Source organism: Apium graveolens, chromosome 5 (genome assembly GCF_009905375.1).
Source record: "Apium graveolens cultivar Ventura chromosome 5, ASM990537v1, whole genome shotgun sequence".
Classification (NCBI taxonomy): Eukaryota; Viridiplantae; Streptophyta; class Magnoliopsida; order Apiales; family Apiaceae; genus Apium; species Apium graveolens.
In genome coordinates, this window is record NC_133651.1 from 305,349,193 (window position 1) to 305,374,521 (window position 25,329).

The 25,329-nt window shown below is 40.7% G+C and overlaps 3 protein-coding genes, 1 long non-coding RNA gene and 1 other non-coding gene across 8 annotated transcripts; 3 read left to right on the plus strand and 2 right to left on the minus strand.

The window, feature by feature from the left end:
* The first annotated feature begins 364 nt into the window (after positions 1–364).
* Positions 365–2,166, plus strand: LOC141659308 (syntaxin-related protein KNOLLE-like). The gene is made up of 2 exons (XM_074466111.1): positions 365–1,055; positions 1,694–2,166. The coding sequence occupies exons 1-2, from the start codon at positions 453–455 to the stop codon at positions 2,021–2,023; spliced, it is 933 nt and encodes a 310-aa protein (XP_074322212.1). The 5' UTR covers positions 365–452; the 3' UTR covers positions 2,024–2,166.
* Positions 2,167–2,781: 615 nt separating this feature from the next.
* Positions 2,782–3,347, plus strand: LOC141659310 (proteinase inhibitor). The gene is made up of 2 exons (XM_074466112.1): positions 2,782–2,938; positions 3,034–3,347. Exons 1-2 carry the CDS (start codon positions 2,923–2,925, stop codon positions 3,225–3,227), a joined length of 210 nt encoding a protein of 69 aa, XP_074322213.1. The 5' UTR covers positions 2,782–2,922; the 3' UTR covers positions 3,228–3,347.
* Positions 3,348–3,435: 88 nt separating this feature from the next.
* LOC141659311 (uncharacterized) lies at positions 3,436–4,067 on the minus strand. The gene is made up of 2 exons (XR_012549712.1): positions 3,924–4,067; positions 3,436–3,797 (listed from the first exon to the last, which is right to left on the minus strand). It is a non-coding gene; the product is annotated as an uncharacterized LOC141659311 (long non-coding RNA).
* Positions 4,068–19,130: 15,063 nt separating this feature from the next.
* Positions 19,131–19,214, plus strand: TRNAL-CAA (transfer RNA leucine (anticodon CAA)). The gene has a single exon. It is a non-coding gene; the product is annotated as a tRNA-Leu (tRNA).
* Positions 19,215–20,001: 787 nt separating this feature from the next.
* On the minus strand, positions 20,002–24,875 carry LOC141659312 (uncharacterized). Of its 4 annotated transcripts, none has more exons than XR_012549713.1 (3): positions 23,814–24,875; positions 22,953–23,714; positions 20,002–21,094 (listed from the first exon to the last, which is right to left on the minus strand). XR_012549713.1 is itself a non-coding variant. In XM_074466115.1 (3 exons), exons 1-3 carry the CDS (start codon positions 23,839–23,841, stop codon positions 23,100–23,102), a joined length of 561 nt encoding a protein of 186 aa, XP_074322216.1. In that variant the 5' UTR covers positions 23,842–24,875; the 3' UTR covers positions 21,439–23,099. The 4 variants fall into 4 exon arrangements, 2 of the variants coding, with proteins under 2 accessions (XP_074322216.1, XP_074322214.1); XR_012549714.1 differs by lacking the exon at positions 20,002–21,094 and having other exon boundaries at positions 21,439–23,496; positions 23,619–23,714; XM_074466115.1 differs by lacking the exon at positions 20,002–21,094 and having other exon boundaries at positions 21,439–23,122; positions 23,205–23,714.
* Between the last annotated feature and the right edge of the window lie 454 nt (positions 24,876–25,329).

Sequence of the window (25,329 nt, forward strand, 5' to 3'; positions counted from 1 at the left end):
GATAACCATTTTGCAAACGATTTCAGGAATTCTAACATTTTTTTGGAAATAATTATGAAATTTCTAACATTGCTCGTAAAAAAAACCACCCATATAGATTTTGCATTAAGGTTAGATTTCATAGATTTTTGAATTAAAGTTAGATTTTATGGGATCAAAATGCACTTACATACACGATACACCCATATAAACTTAGATACTTTTTGAGATATTTGTTGTTTTGTACATTAATTGTCATAAATAAAAGGAAAAATAATAATACAATAAATCTGAGGTAACGTTATTTTCAAATATATAGCCGTTAGGAAACTTCAACGGTCACTTCTAACACACCTCAAATCTCAGCTACTTGAATATAATGTGTTTCCATATCTAAATCTCTCACACAATCTTTACTTCAAACTCACATTTCTATACATACATATTCTCTTTACATATATAACTCATCCAAGATGAATGATCTAATGACAAAATCATGGAAGAGCTATGTGGATTTAAAGAAAGAGGCCTTGAAAGATCTCGAAGCAGGGCCCGATTTCGAGATGTCGAAAACAGCCCAGATGGATGAAGGCCTCACTTCATTTTTAGCTGAAGCAGAGATTGTGAAATCAGAGATGAATTCAATTAAAGACATCTTGGTTCAGCTTGAGCAAGCAAGTGAAGATAGCAAGGCACTGCATAAGCCCGAGGCTTTGAAATCGATACGAAACAAGATTAATGGTAATGTTGTGTTGGTGCTTAAAATGGCTAGGTCAATTAAGGGTCAGTTGGAGGAAATGGACAGGGGTAATGCTGCGAATAGGCGGCTTTCGGGGTGTAAGGATGGGAGTCCTGTGGATAGGACTAGGTCTGCGGTTACGAATGGATTGAGGAAGAAGTTGAAGGAATTGATGATGGATTTTCAGGGGTTGAGGCAGAGGATGATGAGTGAGTATAAGGAGAGTGTGGGGAGGCAGTATTATACGGTCACGGGTGAGTACCCGAATGAGGATGTTATTGAGAAGATTATTTCGGATGGAAATGGTGGGGAACAGTTCATGGCTAAGGCCATTCAGGTGTGCAATTAAACTGTTTTGTGTATTTAATTTTGATTATGTATGATCGATGTTTCTGTTTCGTTGGCTATTCGTGTTATGTTATATGTTTGTATATGTTGGAATTGGGGCTTTTCTATATCGATTTGCAACTTGATAAGTCTTGTGATTTTATTTTTGATAGATGTGTAATTTGAGGGATTTTGTCGTATATGTTGGGATTGGGGCTTTTCTATCTCGATTTGCAGCTTGGTAACTCTTATGATTTTATATTGGATAAATGTATAATTTGAGGGATTTTGTGATCATTCTGTATAGAATAGTAATTTGATTCTGTGGAACATATTCAAGATCATATTTTTACGGATCTTCGGTTTGGTTGTGGCCTTTTTATGATTTTTTATAAAATGTTTGTGAATTTCGAAGGGTTTTGTCATTGTTCTGTACACATTAGTAAATTGATGCTATGGTGATGATGTAGGATTGTAGGAACAGGTGACTTTTTATAAGGAAAAGAAAAAACTTAGGATCTTTTTTAGGCATCTTTAGGTTTTTTATGGTTATGATTTGATAACTAACATTAGATGGATATGATGTTTAATTGAAGGTTTTGTTCATTCTGTTAAGATTTCGGATATGATGTTGTGCTGACAATGCAGGAACATGGAAGGGGAAAAGTGCTGGAGACAGTGGTTGAGATACAGGACAGGCACGATGCTGCGAAAGAGATAGAGAAGAGTTTGTTGGAGCTACACCAGGTGTTCCTAGATATGGCAGTGATGGTGGAGGCACAAGGAGAACAAATGGATGATATCGAGCACCACGTGATGAATGCAGCGCAGTATGTTAGTGCCGGATCTAAGAACCTTAAGGCTGCAAAGGGGTACCAGAAGAGCAGCAGGAGGTGCATGTGCATTGGGATCATATTGTTGTTGATTCTCATTCTGGTCATTGTGCTCCCAATTGCAACCAGCTTTCATAAATCTTAGGGAAAAAAGAGGAGTTTTGGGTTTTCTTGACTTTAGCTGGTATGAACTCCACTCTCGTGAGATGTTCTAGCTAAGTGGTGTCTTTTATAAAGTTGTATTCTTTGGTGATATTTCATTACATTTGTTCATTGATAATTGATATATGTGTTACCTGAAAGGATAGTATGATTGACATTTACAGTATCGCATTGAACAAGTGTTTTTTGCAAGGTTGATTTTGGTGCCAAATAATTTGCTAGTTCAGGCACAAGTTTCACGACACTGTAGAATGACATACACATAAAAACTTTATTAGGAGCCGACGATTTTGATGATCATTGATGAGAATTTGAACCAAGAAGAAACATACATTTGCCAATTACAAAACCAGTGGAGCTTGAATTCTCTGCTTTTTTCATATCTTATGGTTCCATTTGTACATGCTAATAGGCCGGTTCTGCCAAAACTTGCCTGAGATAATTTGGTTTACGGCAGCAGCCTTATAGAGACCAAGATAAGAGAGGATAAGAGCTAGAGATTTAAAAATCAGTTTTGACTAACTATGCAACTCGTGTTTCTATTATGTCGTTTTGCTTTGACATCACGATTGTCTATAAAAGATAGCATTTTTAACGAAACTAAACAAAATGCTTTTAAAAGAATCGTGGGATAAGGACAATGTTTTGGTATGACTTGATGAAGGTCATCAACCTCACGTTAGCTCATTTTGTTGTATATATCCTCATGTACGAAATGTCAAATAAAGGCTCCTTTTGAACCTACCAAGGCATCTCTACATTGTAATTTGGCTGCCATTTTGTCCTATAAATACTTCACATTAACAAACTAGCTATTGCATCACAACTTATCCTACCCAAAATTTACTATCAGAGAGATTTTCAGACCTTTTAAACACGAGGATGTCGTTATGCCAAGGTAAGTAACAATTTGTTTATCAAATACAGATCACGTGTTCATAAATGCATATATTGTTCTCACCTGCTAATCGTGCTATACGTTTATTTGTGCAGGTAAAAGTTCGTGGCCTGAGCTTGTTGGAGCAACCGGAGAAGATGCTGCAGCGACAATAGAAAAGGAGAACACACTTGTGGATGCTATAATAGTGAAGGAAGGAACTGCTGTTATTGAAAATTTTAGTTGCAAGAGAGTCTGGGTTTGGGTTAACTGCGATGGCATTGTCATTAGCATTCCCCAGATTGGTTAATTATTATATCATAATGCTATATTTAGATATCTTCTATCTTAATAAAGTGGTGTTTCTTATGATTTTCTGTACTGTGTTGTAATAAATATCATCAAATAAATTGAAATATACATTCTTACTCTTGCTCTCTCTCACAAATTTTACGAGATCAATACAAATGAAAAAACATATCTAAATTCATAATCTGTGTACAACAATGGCTAAATAATGAAGAATCAAGTAGAATATATTTTAAGTTCTAGCTAGAGGCATTTAGTTTTGTTAACACACGACTTGTACATGAAAAAGGATACAAACAAAAATTGCTAGAATAAATAAAATTTAAAGCAATCATAAGCACCACACCAGAAACACACGCAGAGAAGGCTGTTGCAAGTTAACCAATTCTTGGGATAGAAGTAACAATGCCATCTTTGTCGACTTTTACCCTAACTCTAGAGCAATTGATCACTGTTGTTCCGAAGCTATTGTCTGAGACAACAACAGCATTCACATTTTTGTTCTTCCTTTCGATGATCTGTGCTGCTAATTCCCCGTTAATCCCCTGTAGTTCCTCCCACGAACTCTTACCTGGCAGATTATATTACAAGCATTAGAAATACACATTAGGCATAATATGAAATACAAATATTTTGTTCATTATTTATGCAAATTAAACAAATCAGGACAAGCAGAATAATTGATAATACATCTTACCTCTGCTCCTGCAAGTACTGGACATTTTCTGTAGATTGAACTGGTGGTATTAATACTTGTTAGAAAACTGATATACGCTTTGATAATATTTGGAGTTGATTTGCAGAAGTATTTATAAGCAGAGGGGTCTGAGTTTTGTACGAGCACCAAAAGATTACACTAGAATGCAGCAGGCCAGCATAAATCAGGCAGGTAGAATAAAGAAATAGTCTCGAATGATAATATTCAAAAGATTCTGCTCATTCGTGTATAGATATTTTTTTAATAAGTATTCATGTAGAACAAGATTGTACATTCAAATACAGTCGATGAAACATGCAGGCCTTCGACGGCGTCCTGGATCCTTCTCCGCTGTAGAGGTATAACTGTGGTTGGGTTCCTACAAAACAATACCGGAAGGGGGGTTGGAGTCCCGCGACGCCTCCGGCGTGAGAGTAAGAACTAGCTTTTTGGGAAGATGAAGATAAATCTGAATGTAAGGTGGCTGTGTGTGTATATGAGTGGAAGAATGATTAACCCCAAAACCTCACATTCTTGGGCCATTTATAGCCCAAGGGTAGGGTTTTGGGGTTGGTACCTTTAGATCATAGTCATTGGTTCTGGGAGCGGAGGACACCTGGTTGGAGTTGATGCTTTACACGTGTCAGCGCGGGACTGGCCGAGTAATGTTCTGAGGATCCTCTGACACGTGCCCTGATTATTTCCATGATTGATGTGTGACAGTTGTCCCCGTCACGTGCCTAGACCAACGTCTCATGTGCTGGGATTTATCAAGGTTATGCTTGCGGGACTGAGCTAGTTAGGAGTGGTAGTGTGCGGGACTACTCCTTCCAGGAGCTGCGTGGAGTCAGGGGCCTAGGAGTAGCCCTCCCAGGAGCTGCATGGAGTTAGGAGCTTAGGAGTAGTCCTTCCAGGAGCTGTATGGGGTTAGGAGCTTAGGAGTAGTCCTTCCAGGAGCTGTATGGAGTTAGGAGCTTAGGAGTAGTCCTTCCAGGAGCTGTATGGGGTTAGGAGCTTAGGAGTAATCCTTCCAGGAGCTGTATGAGGTTAAGAGCTTATGAGTAACCCTTCCAGGAGCTGTATGAAGTTAGGAGTTTAGGAGTAGTCCTACTAGGAGCTATATGTACTATCATGTGCCCCCCACTCCCTTATGCGGATTTTCTGGATGGGGGAGTGAATTTGTGTTTGTCTGTAGAACGTGAGCTTTTGATTGTTGTGTTAGAAGAATTTGGCCTTTTCTTGCCCCCAGTCCGGATTGCGCTGAGTTCGGCGAATCAGGACTAAGGTGGTTGTCCTTGTCAGGAGATGAGATTTTCTTGCCTTCCAGTCCGGATTGCGCTGAGTTCGGCGAATCAGGAGTAAGGTGGTTGTCCTTGTCAGGAGTTGCGCTTTTATAGCCCCCCAGTCCGGATTGCGCAGAGTTCGGTGAATCAGGACTAAGGTGATTGTCCTTGTCAGGAGATGAGCTTTTCGTGCCCCCCAGTCCGGATTGCGCGAGTTCGGCGAATCAAGGCTAAGGTGGTTGTCCTTGTCAGGAGTTGCGCTTTTCTTGCCCCCCAGTCCGGATTGCGCAGAGTTCGGTGAATCAGGACTAAGGTGGTTGTCCTTGTCAGGAGTTGAGCTTTTCTTGCCCCCCAGTCCGGATTACGCTGAGTTCGGCGAATCAGGACTAAGGTGGTTGTCCTTGTCAGGAGTTGAGCTTTTCTAGCCCCCAGTCTGGATTGCGCTTAGTTCGCCGAATCAGGACTAAGGTGGTTATCCTTGTCAGGAGTTGAGCTTTTCTTGCCCCACAGTCCGGATTGCGCAGAGTTCGGTGAATCAGGACTAAGGTGGTTGTCCTTTTCAGGAGTTGAGCTTTTCTTTACCCCAGTCCGGATTTCGCTGAGTTTGGCGAATCAGGACTAAGGTGGTTGTCCTTGTCAGGAGTTGAGCTTTTCTTTCCCCCCAGTCCGAATTTCGCTGAGTTCGGTGAATCAGGACTAAGGTGGTTGTCCTTGTCAGGAGTTGAGCTTTTCAGTGCCTTGGTTCGGATTAAAATGAGAGGTGGAGTCCGGACTTGGAAGTTGAAACGTTTTTGGTATTTTCCCCCCAATAATTTGAATTGTTACAGTTGTCTTCTTTCAAAAGACGTGTTGTAATAATGACTTTTCATTAATAACCGTGTGTGATGGGTGGTCAGGATGTTGCCACGTGGTGTGGCGATTAGGTTTTTTACCACGCCTATAAAAGGCAGTCCCCCCCCTCTTTCTGGTTTTTTATCTTCTTTATCTTTTCTCTTGCTCTTGCTTTTCTTTTCCTCTCAATTTCTTTTTCCGGCGGTGGTTCTCGGAGAAGCTCCAGGTTTTCTTGCTGTTTGCTTGGTCGTCCTCAACTTCTCCGTTATCTCGATCTTGTAAGTGCTGTTCTCTTCCTTTGTATTGAGTTTTGTCTCCTGCTTTTGTTTGTGTCGCTTTGTCTCGTGTTGTTCTTGTGTTTTTTGTTTATATATGTGTGTATGTATATGTTTTTGGGCATGATTTGGTTCTATGATCTTGTTTTGTAAGTGTTTCTGGAATTGGGGTTTTTGGTTGGGCCCGGACTATGAAACCTAGTCCGGGCTAATGTTCTTTTATTTGGGGTTTGTAATTGGTTGTTGTTTTTGTGTTATTGTGATATCTGAGTTCGTGGACTAGGTTAGTTTTGAGTCCGGAGTAGCTTTTAGGTTTCGGGTTTTGGGTCTCCGGACTGTTTGCTTTTGACTTGCAATAAAATTGATTATAGTGTAGTCCGGACCATGTAGCTTTGAAGATAAATAAACTGTAGGGTTTTAAACTAACCTTTGTCACTTGTTTTAGGTTTATGGTCCGGACTAAAGCTCTTGCCAAGGCCTATATAACTTGCTATCTGGGGCCATCTAGTTCAGATTCTGAGTCTTCTGCTGATTCTGAACGAGTTGAGATGGGGAAGAGGGCTTCCACTTCGGACTCTGAGGCAATAACAAAGCTTACAGTTGCTAAGATTTCTTCAAGAAAGGTACCTTGCAGTCCGGAGGGTCTGTGGGTGGAGAATCTTGGATATTTCGTTACTAAGAGTGAGGAGATAGATGATAGCTTTTATTATAGGAGCATTAGGTCCGGATATGCTAGACAGCAAAACCCTGGTCCGGGACCTTACGATAGGGAAGTGCTTGATAGGAAGTTTGCGAATAGCATAGTGGCTAAGGAGCAGTATGAGCTTAAGGATGAGTATGCTGGGCTAGATCATGAGGCTTAGGATTCTGCGGCCCTGGCTGCTTTTCAGTTGGATCGCCGGATTGAGTGGAGGTGGCCGACTCCGGACGGGAGGGCTCATCACAGGCCGGCTGATGGATTCGTTCCAGTGTGGCTGGAGCAACTCCGGTCTGGATGGAATCCACACTGGCATCTGTTCCTAAAGCATTTGTGCAAGTACGTATACAAGATTTCTCCGATACAGATAACACCGAATGGTATAAAGTGGATGACTTGGTTCATTGCTACTTGCAATCAATTTAAAGTTCAGCCCACGTTCAAGCTATGGCATCACATCTTTCACCTGGTCCGGTCCAGCCAGTTCCCTTTATATGAACTTCGGTTCCGGGCTCCGGAGTGCGGCTACGGTGGCTCCTATAGGCCTGTTATTCAGCAATCTTCGCTGAAGTATTGGAATGGGGAGTTGATCATGCTCTGGGGTTTAGACTTGTACTATCTCCCCCATATGGCTTCAGAAGGGGTCCGGACTCGCTTCCGTAGGGATGTGCTCCGGGGTGATGCCATCCGGTTAATTTTGGCATTTTGTGAATCTCTGGGTTTCCAAATGACCCGAGACACTTTTATGAATCACAGAACTTTGCATAGGCTAGGCTGTAAGTAGTTTTCTTTCCTGTCCGGACCTCTCATATGTTTCCTATTTGCTTTCATCTGCTTTGGTTGTTTATTGGTTTTGACTTGTGTTTTTTTCTTTGTTTCTTGCAGGTTTGCCACACTATAATCTGGACATGTCGTCTTCTGCCTACAGTGATGCGTTGAAAGGTCTGGGCAAGGCTTTCAAGTTGCCCAAGAAGAATATTGCTGTTGGGTCCGGATCTAACGCCTCAGCGGAGGAGGGATCCTAGAGCAATGCGGTTCCAAATCCGGAACCTGAAATTGGTGTGAATCATCCTGGTCCGGAGCTGGATGCTGAAGTTGAAATTGGGGATGAGTTTGCTAATTTGGAGGACCTTGGTCCTATAGGCGAGGCTCCGGGTGGAGATTCTGGGAGGAGGAGGAAGAGGCTTCGTACCCTCGGGAGTAAGCCTCCCCGGGCCGAACATTTTAAAGCTGGTTCCGGGTCCGGGGCTGGAAAGGGAAAGACTGTTGATGAAGAGAGTCCAGATGAAGGAGGTCCGGGGCTGGAGGAAAAAGTTGCTCGCTTCACGGCTGGGATTCCTACTCAAACTGAGTGGAGGAGGATGAATCAGTCCAGATTTGACGCGACTATGAAGGAGTGTTCCCGACTCTGGGGTCAGGTACTTCTTTTTTCTATTCTTGTTTCTTGTGTTGATTTGCCTTAGAATGTTTTTCTAAGTTTCTCTATTTTTGTAGCTTGGCGGGTATATGGCCGGATCGGCTTCTCTGACCTACAATGACCTTAAAAACTCCTGGAGTGCCATTGCTGATAAGGATTCGGAAATTAGTCAGCTCCGGGATCAGATAATTGAAAAAGACAATTCTCTGTCCGGATTGAACAAGCACCTGAATGAAGTAACCATCCGGGCTGAAAATGCTGAAAAGGAGGTTTCTGACTTGAAGTCTGAGTTAGCTGAGCTCCGGAGACAGATGTCCGCTGTGCGTCCGGAGTCTGAAGTTATTGCTGAGTTTAAAAGATCTGAGGAGTACGATAGAGCGTTTGCCAATGCTGGTGCTCCGGAGATAGCTCGATGTTGGTTGATTGCTGAAAGGCATATCAAGACCAATCCGGAGGCCGATTGGGATAGCTTCGTCTCTGAGTTTATTAAGGCCAAGGAAGATATTGAGCTCGGATTAGGGGAACCGGAGCCGTTCGACGGACCCTGTCCCAGCTTCCTTCCTTCCAGTGCTCCGGATTCTTGACTTTTTTTTATAAATTTGCTATTTGTTGAATAATTTTGATACATTTGGTTCTTGTAATATTCGTACTTTGCTCCGGGCTCGTTTGAGTCCGATGAATCTCTAATATTTGCTTTTCTTGTTGTTATTTTACTTTGTGTCTGTAGTTTGTTTTTGCCTTAGAATATTTTTCCAAGTAAAATTTATTGCACTAGTCCTAACTAATCTTTTTGTCCGGATTAGTAGGGAGCTTTTTTACTTGGAAAATTATTCCAAATGAAAAGGGTTGCACTAGTCCGGAATTACAGCATGTCCCGACTAGTGGTGGCCCTTTAGTTAGAAAATTAATTCTAAGTGAAAGTGGTTGCTCTAGTCCTGACTAATATCTTGTCCGGACTAGTGGTTGCTTTTAGCTAGAAAATTAATTCTAAGTAAAAATGGTTGCTCTAGTCCTGACTAATAGGTTGTCCGGACTAGTGGTGGCTTTTTAGCTAGAAAATTAATTCTAAGTAAAAATGGTTGCTCTAGTCCTGACTAATAGGTTGTCCGGACTAGTGGTGACTTTTTAGCTAGAAAATTAATTCTAAGTAAAAATGGTTGCTGTAGTCCTGACTAATAGGTTGTCCGGACTAGTGGTGGCTTTTTAGCTAGAAAATTAATTCTAAGTAAAAATGGTTGCTCTAGTACTGACTAATAGGTTGTCCGGACTAGTGGTTGTTTTTTAGCTAGAAAATTAATTCTAAGTAAAAATGGTTGCTCTAGTCCTGACTAATAGCTTGTCCGGACTAGTGGTTGCTTTTAGCTAGAAGATTAATTCTAAGTAAAAATGGTTGCTCTAGTCCTGACTAATAGGTTGTCCGGACTAGTGGTGGCTTTTTAGCTAGAAAATTAATTCAAAGTAAAAATGGTTGCTCTAGTCCTAACTAATAGCTTGTCCGGACTAGTGGTTGCTTTTAGCTAGAAAATTAATTCTAAGTAAAAATGGTTGCTCTAGTCCTGACTAATAGGTTGTCCGGACTAGTGGTGGCTTTTTAGCTAGAAAATTAATTCTAAGTAAAAATGGTTGCTCTAGTCCTGACTAATAGGTTGTCCGGACTAGTGGTGGCTTTTTAGCTAGAAAATTAATTCTAAGTAAAGATGGTTGCTCTAGTCCTGACTAATAGGTTGTCCGGACTAGTGGTGGCTTTTTAGCTAGAAAATAATTCTAAGTAAAAATGGTTGCTCTAGTCCTGACTAATAGGTTGTCCGGACTAGTGGTGAATTTTTAGCTAGAAAATTAATTCTAAGTAAAAGTGGTTGCTCTAGTCCTGACTAATAGCTTGTCCGGACTAGTGTTTGTTTTAGAAAAATATGCAAAGTAAAAAAAAAGCTTTTCATTGATCATTCATACAAGATAGAAGGAGAAACAGATTGGTTGCTTGCCATATTGGCTACAAGTTTTTTGGTTGCTTTGTTTGCTTTACTACTGGTATCCTTAGCCTTAGTCCATGCCAAGTGTTTGGGACTTCTGAGGCATCCATGTTCAGGAGCTTGTAGGTTCCTGGCCTGAGGATTTCTTTGATCTTGTATGGTCCTTCCCATTTGGGCATTAGCTTTCCAGTGTTTGTGGGATCTGATGCTTCAGTGTCTCGAAGAACTAAGTCTCCAACTTGGAAGTTTTTGACTTTTGACTTCTTACTGAAGTGCTCTCTTGTTTTCTCCTTGTATTTTTCCATCCTTTCTACAGCTTGGTCCCTGACCTCATCAATTAGTTCCATGTTTGTTTTGAGTCCTTCTTCATTTGCTTCTTCTTTAAAGTTTATTGCTCTGTGGGAAGGAGAGCCCACTTCAATAGGCAGCATTGCTTCTGTTCCATAGGCTAGTTTGAATGGAGTTTCTCCGGTGCTTGTCCTTGGGCTTGTCCTGTAGGACCGAAGGACACTTGGTAGTTCTTCTGGACATTTTTTTTTGCTTTCTTTGAGTCTTTTCTCGATACCTTGGAGCAGGATTCTGTTAGTTACTTGTACTTGGCCATTTCCTTGAGGATATACTACAGATGATTTCTTGTGCTTGATCCCGCGCTCTTGGAGGTAGGACTCGAACTCTGATCCAATGAATTGGGGCCCATTGTCTGATACTAGGACTCGCGGTATCCCGAACCTCATCAAAATGTTGTCCATAAACTTTATGCAGTCTTGCTGATTGATTGTCCTCATTGCTTTTACTTCAACCCATTTTGTCATGTAATCAATAGAGACTAGTAGGTACCTGAGGTCTCCTTTGGCTTGAGGGAAGGGTCCCATAATATCAATACCCCAAACAGCGAAGGGGATAGGTGATAGGACTGAGGATGGTAGGACTAGGCTTATCCGGGACACATTGTTGAAGAACTGGCATTCCTTGCACTTCTTGACGAATTCTATTGCATCCTGATGAATGGTTGGCCAGTAGTAGCCTTGTCTTATAATCTTATGAGCTAGGGCTTTTCCAGACATATGGTCTCCGCATATCCCTTAATGCACTTCTGCCAAACAGTATTTTGCTTCTTCTGGGCCAATGCATTTCAGGATAGGAGATGAGAAAGTCCTACGATAGAGTACTCCTTCTTCGAGGAAGAACTTGGCTGCTTTGGCTTTCAGTCTTTGAGCTTTTCCTTTGTCTTCTAGGACCTCCCCTTTGTCCAAGTAGTTTATGAAGGGAGTCATCCAGTTTTGAGTGCTTTCTATCTCCAAGACCTCTCCGGATTCAATGGCTGGTTTGTGGAGTTCTTCGAAGTAGACTGAGCAGTCCAGATCTGATGAGTTCCGAACTAATTTGGATAGTATATCTGCTTCTTCATTTTCTTCTCGACATATCTGAAGGACTTGGTGGCTTGGTATTGAAGCTAAGTAGCTTTGAACCAGTGCTTGGTACTTCGCCAGAGTAGGGTCCTTTGCTATGTATTCTCCATTTGTTTGCTTGACCACTATCTGGGAGTCGCTGTAGATTTTTAAGTCATGGACCCTTAGAGTCCGGGAGAGCTTTAGTCCTGCGATCAATGCATCATATTCTGCTTGATTGTTTGTTGCTGGGAAGCTGAAAGATATAGCTGTCTGAATCTTGAATCCTTCTGGACTCTTGAGCATGAGTCCGGCTCCTAACCTCTCGCTTGTTGAAGAACCATCTACCTTTAAGGTCCAGGCTCCCGGACTTGTATCCTTTTTTGGGTCCTGGTCCATGTCCATTGGTTCTGGATCTTCTTCTGGGAAGTTGCATTCGATTATGAAATCTGCAAGAGCTTGAGCTTTGATTGCAGTCCTGGGAATGAAGCTTAGGTTGAACTGGCTCAACTCTACAGCCCAATTGACAAGTCTTCCCGAGACATCTGGCTTGTGAATTATTTTCCTTAGTGGTTGATTTGTCACTATACTGATTTCCCTCCCTTGGAAGTAGTGCCTGAGTTTCCTTGAGGTTGTAACCAAGGCAAAGGCAAACTTCTCCAATCTTGGGTATCTTTTTTCTGCGTCTTTTAAAACTTGGCTTACATAGTAGACTGGTTGTTGTGTTCCATTCTCTTCCCTGATTAGGGCAGCTCCTACGGTTTGTGCTCCTGCTGACAAGTATAAGTAGAGAGGCTCTCCTGGCTGAGCTTTAGTTAGGACTGGTGGATGAGAGAGGTAGGACTTGATTTCTTTGAATGCCTTTTGGCACTCCGAACTCCAGTTCACCTCTTTCTTATTTGTTGCTCCTTTGAGTAAATCAAAGAATGGTAGGCACCTCTCTGCTAGCTTTGAAACAAATCTCCTGAGTGCTGCTAGGGACCCTGCTAGCTTCTGCACATCTTTTTGGGTCCTGGGAGCTTTCATCTCCTGGATTGCTTTTATTTTCTCCGGATTGGCTTCTATTCCTCTGTTGCTGATCATGAATCCTAGGAACTTGCCTGCTCCAACTCCGAAGGTGTATTTCTCCGGATTTAGCTTGAGTTGGTTCTTCCTTAGGTTTTCAAAGCATTCCTTCAGATCTTCCACATGCCCTGGTATAGTTGTTGATTTGGAAATCATGTCGTCGACATAGCACTCCAAATTCCTCCCAATCTGGGACTTGAATATCTTGTTCATTGCTCTTTGGTAAGTGGATCCTGCGCTGGTAAGCCCGAAGGGTAGCATCACATAAGCGTAGACTGCTCTATGAGTTATGAATGCTGTCTTGGGGATGTCCTTTGGGTTCATCTTTATCTGGTTGTATCCGGAGAAGGCATCCATGAAGCTGAGCATAATGTGTCCGGAGGTGGCATCTATCAGTTGATCAATGTTTGGAAGAGGATACGGGTCCTTCGGGCATGCGTCATTCAGGTCAGTGTAGTCCACACACATTCTCCATTTGCCGTTGGACTTTTTAACCATGCCCACATTAGCTAGCCACTCCGGATATTTGATTTCTTTGATGATTCCTGCTTTGAGTAGCTTTTCTACTTCTTCGTCAATGGCTCTTTGCCTCTCCGGAGCAAAGTTTCTTCTCTTCTATTTTACTGGTTTTCTGTTGGGGTTGACATCTAAGCTGTGCATTGCTATGGACTCATGTAGTCCTGGCATGTCCCTGGGACTCCAGGCAAAAACATCTCTGTACTCCCGGAGCAAGGATACTAATCTCTCCTTGAAGGACTCCTCGAGTCCAGACCCAACTTTCACTTTTTTGCTAGAATTGCTTTCGTCTACTTCGACTTCTTCTGTTTCGACTGCAGCTTCGATTTTTGTCTGTTCTTTGTTTGAAATCATTTGGTGAATTCGGGCTTCAGAGTTCCTTTTCAGATAGATGTTTGCTTGTTCAGTTTCTTTTGTTGCTTTCATAGTAGGACTAGGTTGGTCTGGGACTTGGTTTGTCTTGTCCAGTACCATGACTTGGTTGCTTACCAGTTCTTCTGGACTTGTTTTGTTCGCTTCTTCCCGTGTCCGGGGTCGGTGCTTCTTCATACTTTGTTGCTTGCGAAGGACTATAGCCTTTCTTTTGTTATCTTGATGTGTCTCTGCCATAACTAATCCCTAGTTGTAGCATGTTTCAGCGACTCCATAATCTCCTTTAATCTCTCCGACTCCTGTCGGGGTTGGGAATTTGATCTTGAGATGGGAGATTGAAGTTATTGCTTGCATCATGGTTAGAGCTGATCTTCCAATGATTCCGTTGTATGAAGAAGGATCATTGATCACATAAAATTTGATGACATGAGTCACTTGGTTAGGAGCGGATCCAAAGATGACTGCTAGATACAAAGTTCCTTGGATCGGGACTAAGTTGTGGCCGAAGCCATAGAGTGGGTCCTCTCGACATTCATTTGAGCGGACACACCCTAACTGCATTCTATCCACTGTGTGCTTGAAGAGAATATTTACCGAGGAGCCATTGTCTATGAGCATTCTTCTTACTTCATTATCAAAGATGTCTAGAGTGACAACCAAAACTGCATTGTGATGAGGGTTGACTCCTTCGTAGTCCTTGTTGCTGAAGGATATCACCAGGTCTGGGAGTGATTGGATTGAGAGCACTTCTTCGCCGAAGTTCGGGCTCCGGGGTGGGGAGTAGGATCCACCTAGGACCACATTGACTACATTCTTTCCTCTCTTCTGTGCTTCCCCTCTGTTGTCCCGAACTAAGTACTTGTTCATGTTCCCCTTCTTTACTTGGTCCTCAATGAAGTACTTGAGTGATAAGTAATTCTCAGTCTTGTGGCCATGGGTCTCGTGGTAATCGCATTGCCTATTATAAGGACTGCTTTCCGGAGGAGTTTGCATTGGTTTAGGAGGATAATAGAAAGGCTTGTCTTTTACCTCTTTCAAGATTTCCTCACGGGTCATGTTGAGAGGAGTCCAGTCCGGCTCCTGCTTTGGCTCCCGGGGCTGCTTCGCGGGTCCTGGGTCACTGCTTGACTCCTTCTTAGGACCAAGTCTCTGGAAAACCGTAGTAGTTTGTCTTTCTTGGCCTTGGTTGCTTTGCTTGAACTTCTTATCCTGATGGTAACCCCCTTTCGGTCGGTCATCAGTGTTTTTGCTCCTGGACCCCCCATTCTGGGTCATCCTCATTGTCTGGAGCACATCTGTTTCCTTAATGAATCTGGCAGCCATGGAATAAGCTGCTGCCAGACTTTGCGGCTCCTTATTGATTAGCTCCACTATATATCTCTCATTGTGCTCTGGGTCCAGGTTTCTCCTGAAAATGCTTAAAGCTTCCCTCTCATCCAAACTTGAAACTTTATTGATTGCTTCCTGGAACGGGCGCATGTATGCAGAGAGGGACTCATTGTCATGCTGCCGGATTGTCTCCAGGTGACACATGTACATTTTGTGCATTTTGTTTGCCCGAAATCTCCGAAGGAAGGAGGCTCGAAATTCCTTCCAAGAGTGGATGTTGCGGGAGGGGATTCTGCTGAACCATCTCGGGGCCCCCCCTTAAGAGTTGAAGCGAAGAACCTTGATTTTATTAAGTCGTAGTAATATATCCGCGCTATCTGTTCAAAGTAGTTCAAGTGCTCCTCCGGGTCTCCTAGTCCATCGAATGAGTCGAAGTTGTAATGCTTCAAGTTCCGCTGCCGGGGGATAGCTTCCAGGGAGTGGCTGAATGGAGTTAATGTTTCTCCGACCTCCACTCCTGAGTCTCTGTCCATTTTTCTCTGCAATTCATAGATCATATCTTTTAGGTCCTTCTGCCCCTCTTCTTCTTCATCATCAGAAATCAGCTCCGGAGTAGGGTCTCTCCGGGTTCTTTTGCTTCTGGACTTGGCCAATAGCTTCTCTTCTTCCAGCTGCATTCTCTTTTGGATCTTTAGCTCAAGCTTTGCTTCTTCTTCTTTCCTGATTTGCTCCCGGACTTCTTCCAACTTTCTCTGCTTAGCAGCTTCTGCTTCTTTCTTGCTTTTATCTTTTTTTGCTTTTCTTCCCTTTGGCTCCAATTCGGTCGAACACAGACCTCTTTGATTGCTGGGAGTCTCCGGAATCCTCCGGTTCTTCCTCTAGTTCGGCTTCTTCTTGGAGTCGGGTCTGCTCCTGCCTATATAGTCTGATTGCTTCTGCTAGTTCATCGCTTGTAAGGTTGGCCATGTGCTCTTCGGCTACCGGGACATTGGTGTACTTGTACTGATTGAGCTCTATGAGGGTCCTGGCATCCCTGGTGTTTACAATTCTCTCCACTACGGGAGTGTGTAGTGGTTGCTCCTGTAATGTTTCTCTCTCGGCTCCTGGGTCAAGGGCCTGGGAGTGGTCCGGCTCCTGGACATGAGCACTAGCAGATGGTCTTCCAGAGGTATTCTTTCCCGGTCTTGCCATTTCTTAACAATACCAACAACAAATAACAACAATATGCCACAGAGAATATCGGTCTAAGATTGCTTTATGAAATTTGCAGAAACTACCCAGAATAACAACAAACACTAACAAATAGCTACCTGGGAGCAATTTAAACAATTTCCTGGGACTACTCAACGATGTAGTATAACGCAAATGCCATATTCAAACTAGAGCAATAACGATTAAAACTAACGATAGCTCACACAAACGTGGCTTAAATCAACAAAACGGGCTCACACAAACGTGGCCTAAAGTAACGAGCACACACAAACGTGGCCGAAATAAACAACATTCATGCTTATGGAAAAGGTTGGCTGCTTAGGTTCTTACAAGTTTGAATAAATGGACTCTTTGAAGAGTTTGTTGATGAAGGTGAATCCAGAGGCACCGAGACCCAAGGATGGAGAGCCCCTCCTTCTAGCGCCAAATGATAACTTCTGGTGGCGGGGCTGCTCCTTCGACGGCGTCCTGGATCCTTCTCCGCTGTAGAGGTATAACTGTGGTTGGATTCCTACAAAACAACACCGGAAGGGGGGTTGGAGTCCCGCGGTGCCTCCGGCGTGAGAGTAAGAACTAGCTTTTTGGGAAGATGGAGATGAATCTGAATGTAAGGTGGCTGTGTGTATATGAGTGGAAGAATGATTAACCCCAAAACTTCACCTTCTTGGGCCATTTATAGCCCAAGGGTAGGGTTTTGGGGTTAGTACCTTTAGATCATAGCCATTGGTTCTAGGAGCGGAGGACACCTGCCTGGAGTGGATGCTTTACACGTGTCAGCGCGGGACTGGCCGATGAATGTTCTGAGGATCCTCTGACACGTGCCCTGATTATTCCCATGATTGATGTGTGACAGTTGTCCCCGTCACGTGCCTGGGCCAATGTCTCACGTGCTGGGATTTATCAAGGTTATGCTTGCGGGACTGAGCTAGTTAGGAGTGGTAGTGTGCAGGACTACTCCTTCCAGGAGCTGCGTGGAGTCAGGGGCCTAGGAGTAGCCCTCCCAGGAGCTGCATGGAGTTAGGAGTTTAGGAGTAGTCCTTCCAGGAGCTGTATGGGGTTAGGAGCTTAGGAGTAGTCCATCCTGGAGCTGTATGGAGTTAGGAGCTTAATAGTAGTCCTTCCAGGAGCTGTATGAGGTTAGGAGCTTAGGAGTAATCCTTCCGGGAGCTGTATGGGATTAGGAGCTTAGGAGTAACCCTTCCAGAAGCTGTATGGAGTTAAGAGTTTAGGAGTAATCCTACCAGGAGCTATATGTACTATCAGATATTGATTAAGATTCAGTCAATAAGTTATATGAATGAGCCTAACTATTCATCTTAACAAACATGGAGTTCAGAATGCATTCCAGGTTTCCATTGTCAATTTCAGCCAACAGCTCGATTTCCAAGGAATATGCTTAACAGTGCTATTAATACAACAGTACTGCTTAGCTTCTCAAAATTAAGAAAAATGATAATTTGAAGAGAAAGAATCAATTATCTATTTTCTGTAATTTTCAGAAATGTAAAAGGTGAAAAATAATTCTAACTCTGAGTTAACATACTAATCATTATTAAAGCTAGATCATGATGTATATAATTCTGAGCTAGCTTGATTTCTTTATCTCCAGATCAATGTGAAAGTTTTAGTGATCGACCAACAAGCCCTCTCTCACAATTATACACGAGAGACTGCACGTAATCTCTCACGTTAAGCTGTTCATTTAACAAATTTTGCATTATATGATAACATGATAAATCATTTTTATCAACAAACTCATTCACTTATTTGGCTAACAGAATAAGCTAGACCTTAGTTGCTTATCAAACAAACTAGTTTTTGGTTTCATATATACAAAAAAGTAGTTTCAGAATTTGGCAGGATCAGTTAGCCAATATACTGCAGCAATTCACCAGCAGCAAAATGGCCTTTCTTGAACAGCAATTAACTTCACCGGAAAAACAATAGGCTAAGACACAACAGAAAGTCCTGTACATGCTCCCCGTTGTCCCTTAGGCAGCCTCTCTGTACCAGAAAACTTGACTACAAACTCTATCATCGAAGCTTGGAGAACAACAGTAATTCCAATGATTCCGAAAAACTGTTGAACTCATTAAAAACCTGGCAAAGAACAATCAAGTTTCTCCCCCTAATATTTGATATAAATGGCTCTCTATGACCCACAGGCCACTTCTCCATCAGTCCCTCGGCTGGTTCTTCAGTAGCAAGAGCGTGCACAAAGAACTTCACCGCTGTGAATGGTACTTCATCGGTTGAAACAGTTGTCACAAAGTTAATTACAAGAGCTGTCACATTAACCGTGAGCAGGAACTGGATGAAACTTTGGATGTTTTAGTAGTTACATCTTCGCCATTAGAATCCCACTTCTCTTCACGTATCAAACAACTACGTAATTTTCTTGTTTTCATCTAAAGTAAGATACAACAGAAATTCACCAGCAGCAAAATGGCCTTTCTGGAACAGGAATTAACTTCACCAGAAAATCAGTAGGCCAAGATACAACAGCAAATCCTGTACATTCTCCCTATTGTCCCCAAGTCAGTCTCTCTGTATCAGCAAACTTCACTAAAAACTCTATCGTAGAAGCTTGGAGAACGAAAGTAATTCTAATAAACAACTTGTTCTCGTGCATTTCCACAAAAACATTCTTATTCTCTAGCTTTCTTGAGTTGAACTCATACAAAACTCGGCAAAGAACAAATGTATTAAATACCAAATTGTATCTGATACATGGATTGAGCTACATCAAGTTTCTCCACACCATATTTCATATAAATGTGTTTCCGTGATCCACACGTCACTTCACCGTTAGTGCCTCGCTTACTTCAGTAGCATGAGGGGGACAATCATCTGTCAGGATGGCCGAGTGGTCTAAGGCGCCAGACTCAAGTTCTGGTCTTCGAGAGAGGGCGTGGGTTCAAATCCCACTTCTGACATGTAAATTTGTTTTGCTCAGCAAAAATAGAGCTAGTGCACTCAATGTGTCCATAATGAGATTTATCCACGCTAACTTCACCGGATGGTACTCTGGATGTTTTAGCAGTTATATCTCCCCATCTTAAAAAATTGACAACAGTCGCGAAATTAAATTATTCTTTGGAAGTGTCCGACACGCATTTTAAGGTGCATAAAAAATATAGTTATGTAACTTTTTTTTACAATTTTCTTTTTCTGAATAAAAGTTGAATGTTTTAATTTTTATTTAGAAAAACAAAATTGTAAAAAAAAATTACAAACAATTGAAAGGGACGGAGGGAGTATATAGATAAAATTATGTTATGTATACTAAATGTACAAGTTTATAATCATGTGATGCACAATTGTTTTTATCATTATGTATCGTAAATTATAATTTTAATATGTTGATGATATGATTCGAATGTTACGCCTCCTTAATAATAAAATTTAATGCCCCTTGTCGATGTGGTGCCCGACGCTCGCTTTGATCGTCTTGGGGCCAGCCCTGCCTGCAATACCCATTGCAAGCTATAAATGTTGCAAGACTATATTTACCAGAAAAAGCAACTTCAATTCTTCAAGCTAATCTTACATATTGAAAAGTTGAGTTTGTTGAGCCTATCTGCAGAGACATCATCTAAGTGTCAATTTCGGGAGAGTAAGGATCGAACCCACAATGATGAGAAGTGGTTTTAGACTGTTGGTTTGAAAGGTTATAAAAACATCAACATTTAGAGAGAATATGAGTTAAGAGAATGAGCTGAAAACTTGATATATAATTATAACATAATCAGGCCTTTATATAGGCTACAAATCAAAACTGAAATGCATACTTAAATAAAAAAGATAGTAATCAGCATAAAATCAGTGCTGAATTTATTTCAGGAAAGATTTATGCCATAAGATCAGTTTTTGCAATTACTGAGGCAATATTCAAACACTCCTCCTTACTTCAGTAAGTGCAAACACCAAGTCTTCCTCTTAACTCTTTAAATCTACCCTTCGCAAGAGGTTTTGTAAATAAATCTGCCAGCTGATCTTCGGTCCTACAATATTTTAAACGGACTGCACCATCCTTTTGTACATCTCTTACGAAGAACAATTTAATGCTGAAATGCTTTGTTTTTTCATGAAAAACTGGATTGTTTGAGATGGTTATGGAAGCTTGATTGTCAACATTCACTTCAGTGCTTGTTCCATCTGTAGATCACACATAATTTTTCTTATCCACAAAGCATGATTAATAGCTACAGTTGTTGCTATTAATTCTGCTTCAGCAGTTGATTGCACTATTATCTCTTGTTTCTTAGAACTCCAAGTAAAAATTCTTGATCCAAAGCAAAAACAGAATTCAAAGGTGCTTTTCAAGTCATCCAAAGATCCGGCCCAGTCACTATCAACATAGCCTTGTAACTCAAAGTCCCGAGAAGAACAGAACTTGATCTCAAAACTTAAAGTTCCCTTGGTATAACGTAGAACTCTTTTAGCAGCCTTAAAATGAGTTTCTGTAGCACAATTCATGAACTAGAAAAGAACATTAACAACATATAAGATATCGGGCCTTGTTGCAGAGAGATACATTAGACACCCAATTAAACTTCTATAATGAGACGCGTCCACCCTAACTCCACCATCTTTAAACAACTTCACCTTCTCACACATTGGAGTGCTCAAACTTTTACAGCCCTCAATATAAAAAAATTTCAAGATCTCATTTGCATACTTCTGTTGACAGATAAAAATTTCACCTTGGCTTTGCTTGATTTCAATTCCAAGAAAGTAAGACATTTCTCCAAGATCCGCCATTTCAAATGCTTGCATCACATCTTCCTTGAACTTTTGAATAAGTTCAATATTGCTGCCAGTTACCAAAAGATCGTCAACATATAAGGATACAACAGTAAGATCATTTTGATCACTTTTAATATATAAAGTGGACTAACTAAGGATTTTAACAAAGCCTAAGTTCAACAAGTATTCATTAATTTTGTTATACCAGGCCCTTGGTGCCTGTTTTAATTCATACAACGCCTTTATCAATTGATACACTTTATTTTCTTGCCCTTCCACAACAAAACCTTCAGGCTGGTCAACATATATTTCTTCATCAAGAAATCCATTTAAAATTGCCGACTTAATATCAAGTTGATGGATTTTCCATTGTTTATGTGCTGCAATGGCTAGTAACATTCGAGTGGTGTCTTGCCTAGCAACAGGAGCAAATATATCAAAATAATCTACCACAAAAACTGGAGCATACCCTTTCACTACTAACCTTGCTTTATATTTGTTAATTATTCAATCTACATTTTCTTTTCTTCTGAATACCCATTTTACTTCAATCACCTTTTGATGCTTAGACCTTTCAACTAATTCCCAGGTCTGATTTTTTTCAATCATCGAGAGCTCGTCCTGCATTGCAGCCAGCCAGTAAGGATCTTTCTCAGCTTCTGAATATCCAGCAGGTTCAAGGACAACAACATTGCATCTTTGATAGATATAAGTAAACCACCTGCTCCCCCGGACATCGGGATCATCAATCAGTTCATCTTGATTTAAATCAATTGGACGCTGAGAATCTACACCAGATTTCTTTTTTTCACTGCTCCAGTTCAAACTCCACTCTTCATTCTCCATGAAGCTTACATCCCTACTTATTATAATTTTCTTACTATCCGGCTGAAAAACTCTATAAGTTTTTGATATTAAGCTATATCCGATGAACACACCAGGCTCAACTTTCTTGTCCAACTTATCTCGCTTGATCTGCGGCACATGAGTAAAACACAAGCATCCAAACACTTTGAGATTTTTAGTTAATGGCTTATAACCATACCATGCCTCTTAAGGAGTCTTCCCATTTACAGCCTTTGTTGGGAGTCTATTCAACAAGAACACCGCTGTATTGGCAGCCTCCGCCCAATATTCCTTAGGCAGATTATTCTCATAAAGCATGCATCTGTACATCTCCATTATGGTTCTATCTTCCTCTCGCTAACTCCATTTTGTTGTGGAATGTATGAAGCCGTAAGTTGGTGCTCAATGCCCGCATCCTCATAACAATTATTGAATTCATTTGAGGTATACTCTTTGCCATTATCTGACCTCAAAGCTTGATTCTTGTAGCCATTTTTTTCTCAATCCATTGCTTAAATTTGAAGAACACTCCTGCAACTTCCTACTTAAACCTGAGAGAATAGATCCAACACATTCTCGTGAAATCGTCAATAAAGACAATGTAATATTTACTCTCATTAAGAGAAGGAGTTCTTTGAGGTCCACATAAATCAGTGTGAACAAGTTGCAGCTTTTTAGTAGCTCTCCATGTTGCTTGTTGGAAAGGAAGTCTCGCTTGTTTGCCATATTGACATGAGTTGCAATCTGGCAATTCAGACTCAATGGACGGCAAATCAATGGCCAAATCTTTTCTTTGAATATTCAGTATCGCTCCATGATGAAAATGGCCCATCCTTTTGTGCCATAATTTTGCACTAGTTGTGATAACTGAATATGCAGCTTGCTCAACCTCCATTGGATCAAACGAAAAACTCTTTCCTTTCATTTTAATTCTAAAAATATCATTGTTATTTCCATCTTTGATCAAGCATTGTTTATTCTCAAATATAACTTTAAAGCCCTTCTCAGTCAATTTTCCAACACTTAAAATTTTTGATCAATTTCAAGAACAAACAACACTTCAGAAATTAATTTCGTACCTCTGCAGCTTTCAATACAGACTGATCACTTTCCCTTGACGGCAATATATGCACCATTTCCAATTCTGACCTTCGATACTTATGATCTGTCCAGATCTCTGAAAAGTTCTTCATCTCCAGTCATGTGATTTGTACAACCACTATCTATTAGCCAACAATCGCTTGAGCTGCTGCTTGCAAAAAAAGATGCAATGAACAACTTCTCTTCCTGTTCATTTGCAATATGAGCATTCTCCTTATGAAAGTACTCACCTCTGCAAATTTTTCCATCATGCCTCATTTTATTGCACTTTCCACATTTCACATCAGGTCTTTTCCAACATTTGAAAGGAGGATGGCCTTTTTCCACAATGTTTACATGGAGGATATTCTTTGTATCTTTCCCCTTTACTGTTGCTTGCATTTGTAGCAGAGTCTCGTGGATGGAAATACTTTTTATGGAATTTCCTTTTTTATCTTTTTCTCCACGATTGATATGTAACTTGGCTTGAAGTGCTCCTTCCATGGAGCCTTCCTCCCTCATCAATCTTCTCTGTTCTTGAGCCTGCAAAGCATTACTTATCTCTTTCAATGTGATTGTTGATAGATCTTTAGTATTCTTCAAGCTAGAATCAGAAAAATCAGAGCCAAACAACCTTATCTTATTGGCTATGCTAAGAAGTTTACCCGTGTACTCCTTTATTGTTTCTGAATCGTTCATTTTCTGTATCTCGAATTCCCTGACCAAATTCAGTTTTTGTATTCCTTTGATTCTTGCATCTCCTTCATATTCAGATTTGAGGAAATTTCATATCTCAAATGCTGTTTTTTTTGTCATGATCCGTGTAAAGATTTCTGCAGAGACAGCTGCAAGTAACGTACCTCTTGCCCTTGACATCTTTAATTTCATCTCTTTTTTATTCCTAATCTGAGCTATAGTAGGATTGGCCGTCAATTGAGGAACTTCGTAGTCCTCTTCAACAACTTCCAGAGATCATTTGTCTCTAGATGTGCCTTCATTCTTGCTGCCCAGAGTTGGTAATTTTCACCATTACACACCGTGGTGCCAGAGATGTCAATGGTTTCTCAAGATCCATAGAGAAAATAGATGTAAGGTGTACATGGGTTCTCTTGATTCAGTCACAGGTCCCTCAAAAAGAGGGGCTCTGATACCAATTTGTTGGTTTGAAAGGTTTTAAAAGCATCAACATTTAGAGAGAATATGAGATAAGAATGAGCTGAAAACTTCATATATAATTCTAACATAATCAGAACTTTATATAGGCTATAAATCAAAACTGAAATGCATATTTAAATGAAAAAGATAGTAATCAGCGTAAAATCAGTGCTGCATTTACTCTGAGAAAGATTTATGTCATAAAAATCAGTTTTTGCAAAGGCAATATTCAGACATATACACAGGACAATGTGGGACGAGAAGTGCATGGTTTTAAACACAAATACACGATATGTTCCCTTACTGGACTCGGTTTAGAATTTTGTTGCGTCTAGCTTTGTAAATAAAACCCTAACTAAAATCATTTTTGCCAAACATGAGAAAAAGAGCAATGTTGAGGATAGGTCACCGCAGAACATCTTTGAACGATCTTCCTCATGAACTCGCTTTCGATATTTTCTTTAGAGTTCCGGTAAAATCCCTGATTAGATCATCCGCAGTGTGCAAAACCTGATACTCTATCGTAAAAAACCCCGATTTTGTGTCCGCTGAAATCAGTCATGCAATCTCTTCTTGTAATGAAGATTCTGTGCTGATAATCCCCAGGCATGACAAGTATTGCTTATTAATTTCAGCTGAAACAGGTGCTGTCATTGATAAATATGAGATTCCGTTTGCCAGTACTAAATTGGAACTAGTTGGGTCAGTTAATGGACTTGTTTGTCTTATTGATTATTTCATTCCAAGACGCGATGCTTTTCTATATACCTGGGGCTCTTTTACCTTTCCAAAGACAACCTACCCAAATTTATATATGTGGAATTCTTCTGTTACAAAATACAAAAGTGACTCAAATAAGTCACTCAGTTGAAAATTTGTATAAAAATATCATTATATCGTTAGTCAAAATTTTTAAAAGTATTATATATTGAGTTTCGCACATTTTTAATGATTAATATTATATCCAAATGAAAGATTATGAGGTCTAATATTTTATATAATATTTTTAGATTTTTAAAAAATTATCTACTATTTATTTTTATTTAAATCAAATAAAATAATCAAAAAATTAAAAATAAATAGTTGATAAAATTTTAAAAATCTAACAAAATTATTTAAAATGGTAGAACTCAAAATCTTTTATTTGGATGTAATATCATTCATTAAAAATGTGTGAAACTCAACATATAATACTTTCAAGAATTTCGACCAACGATAGAG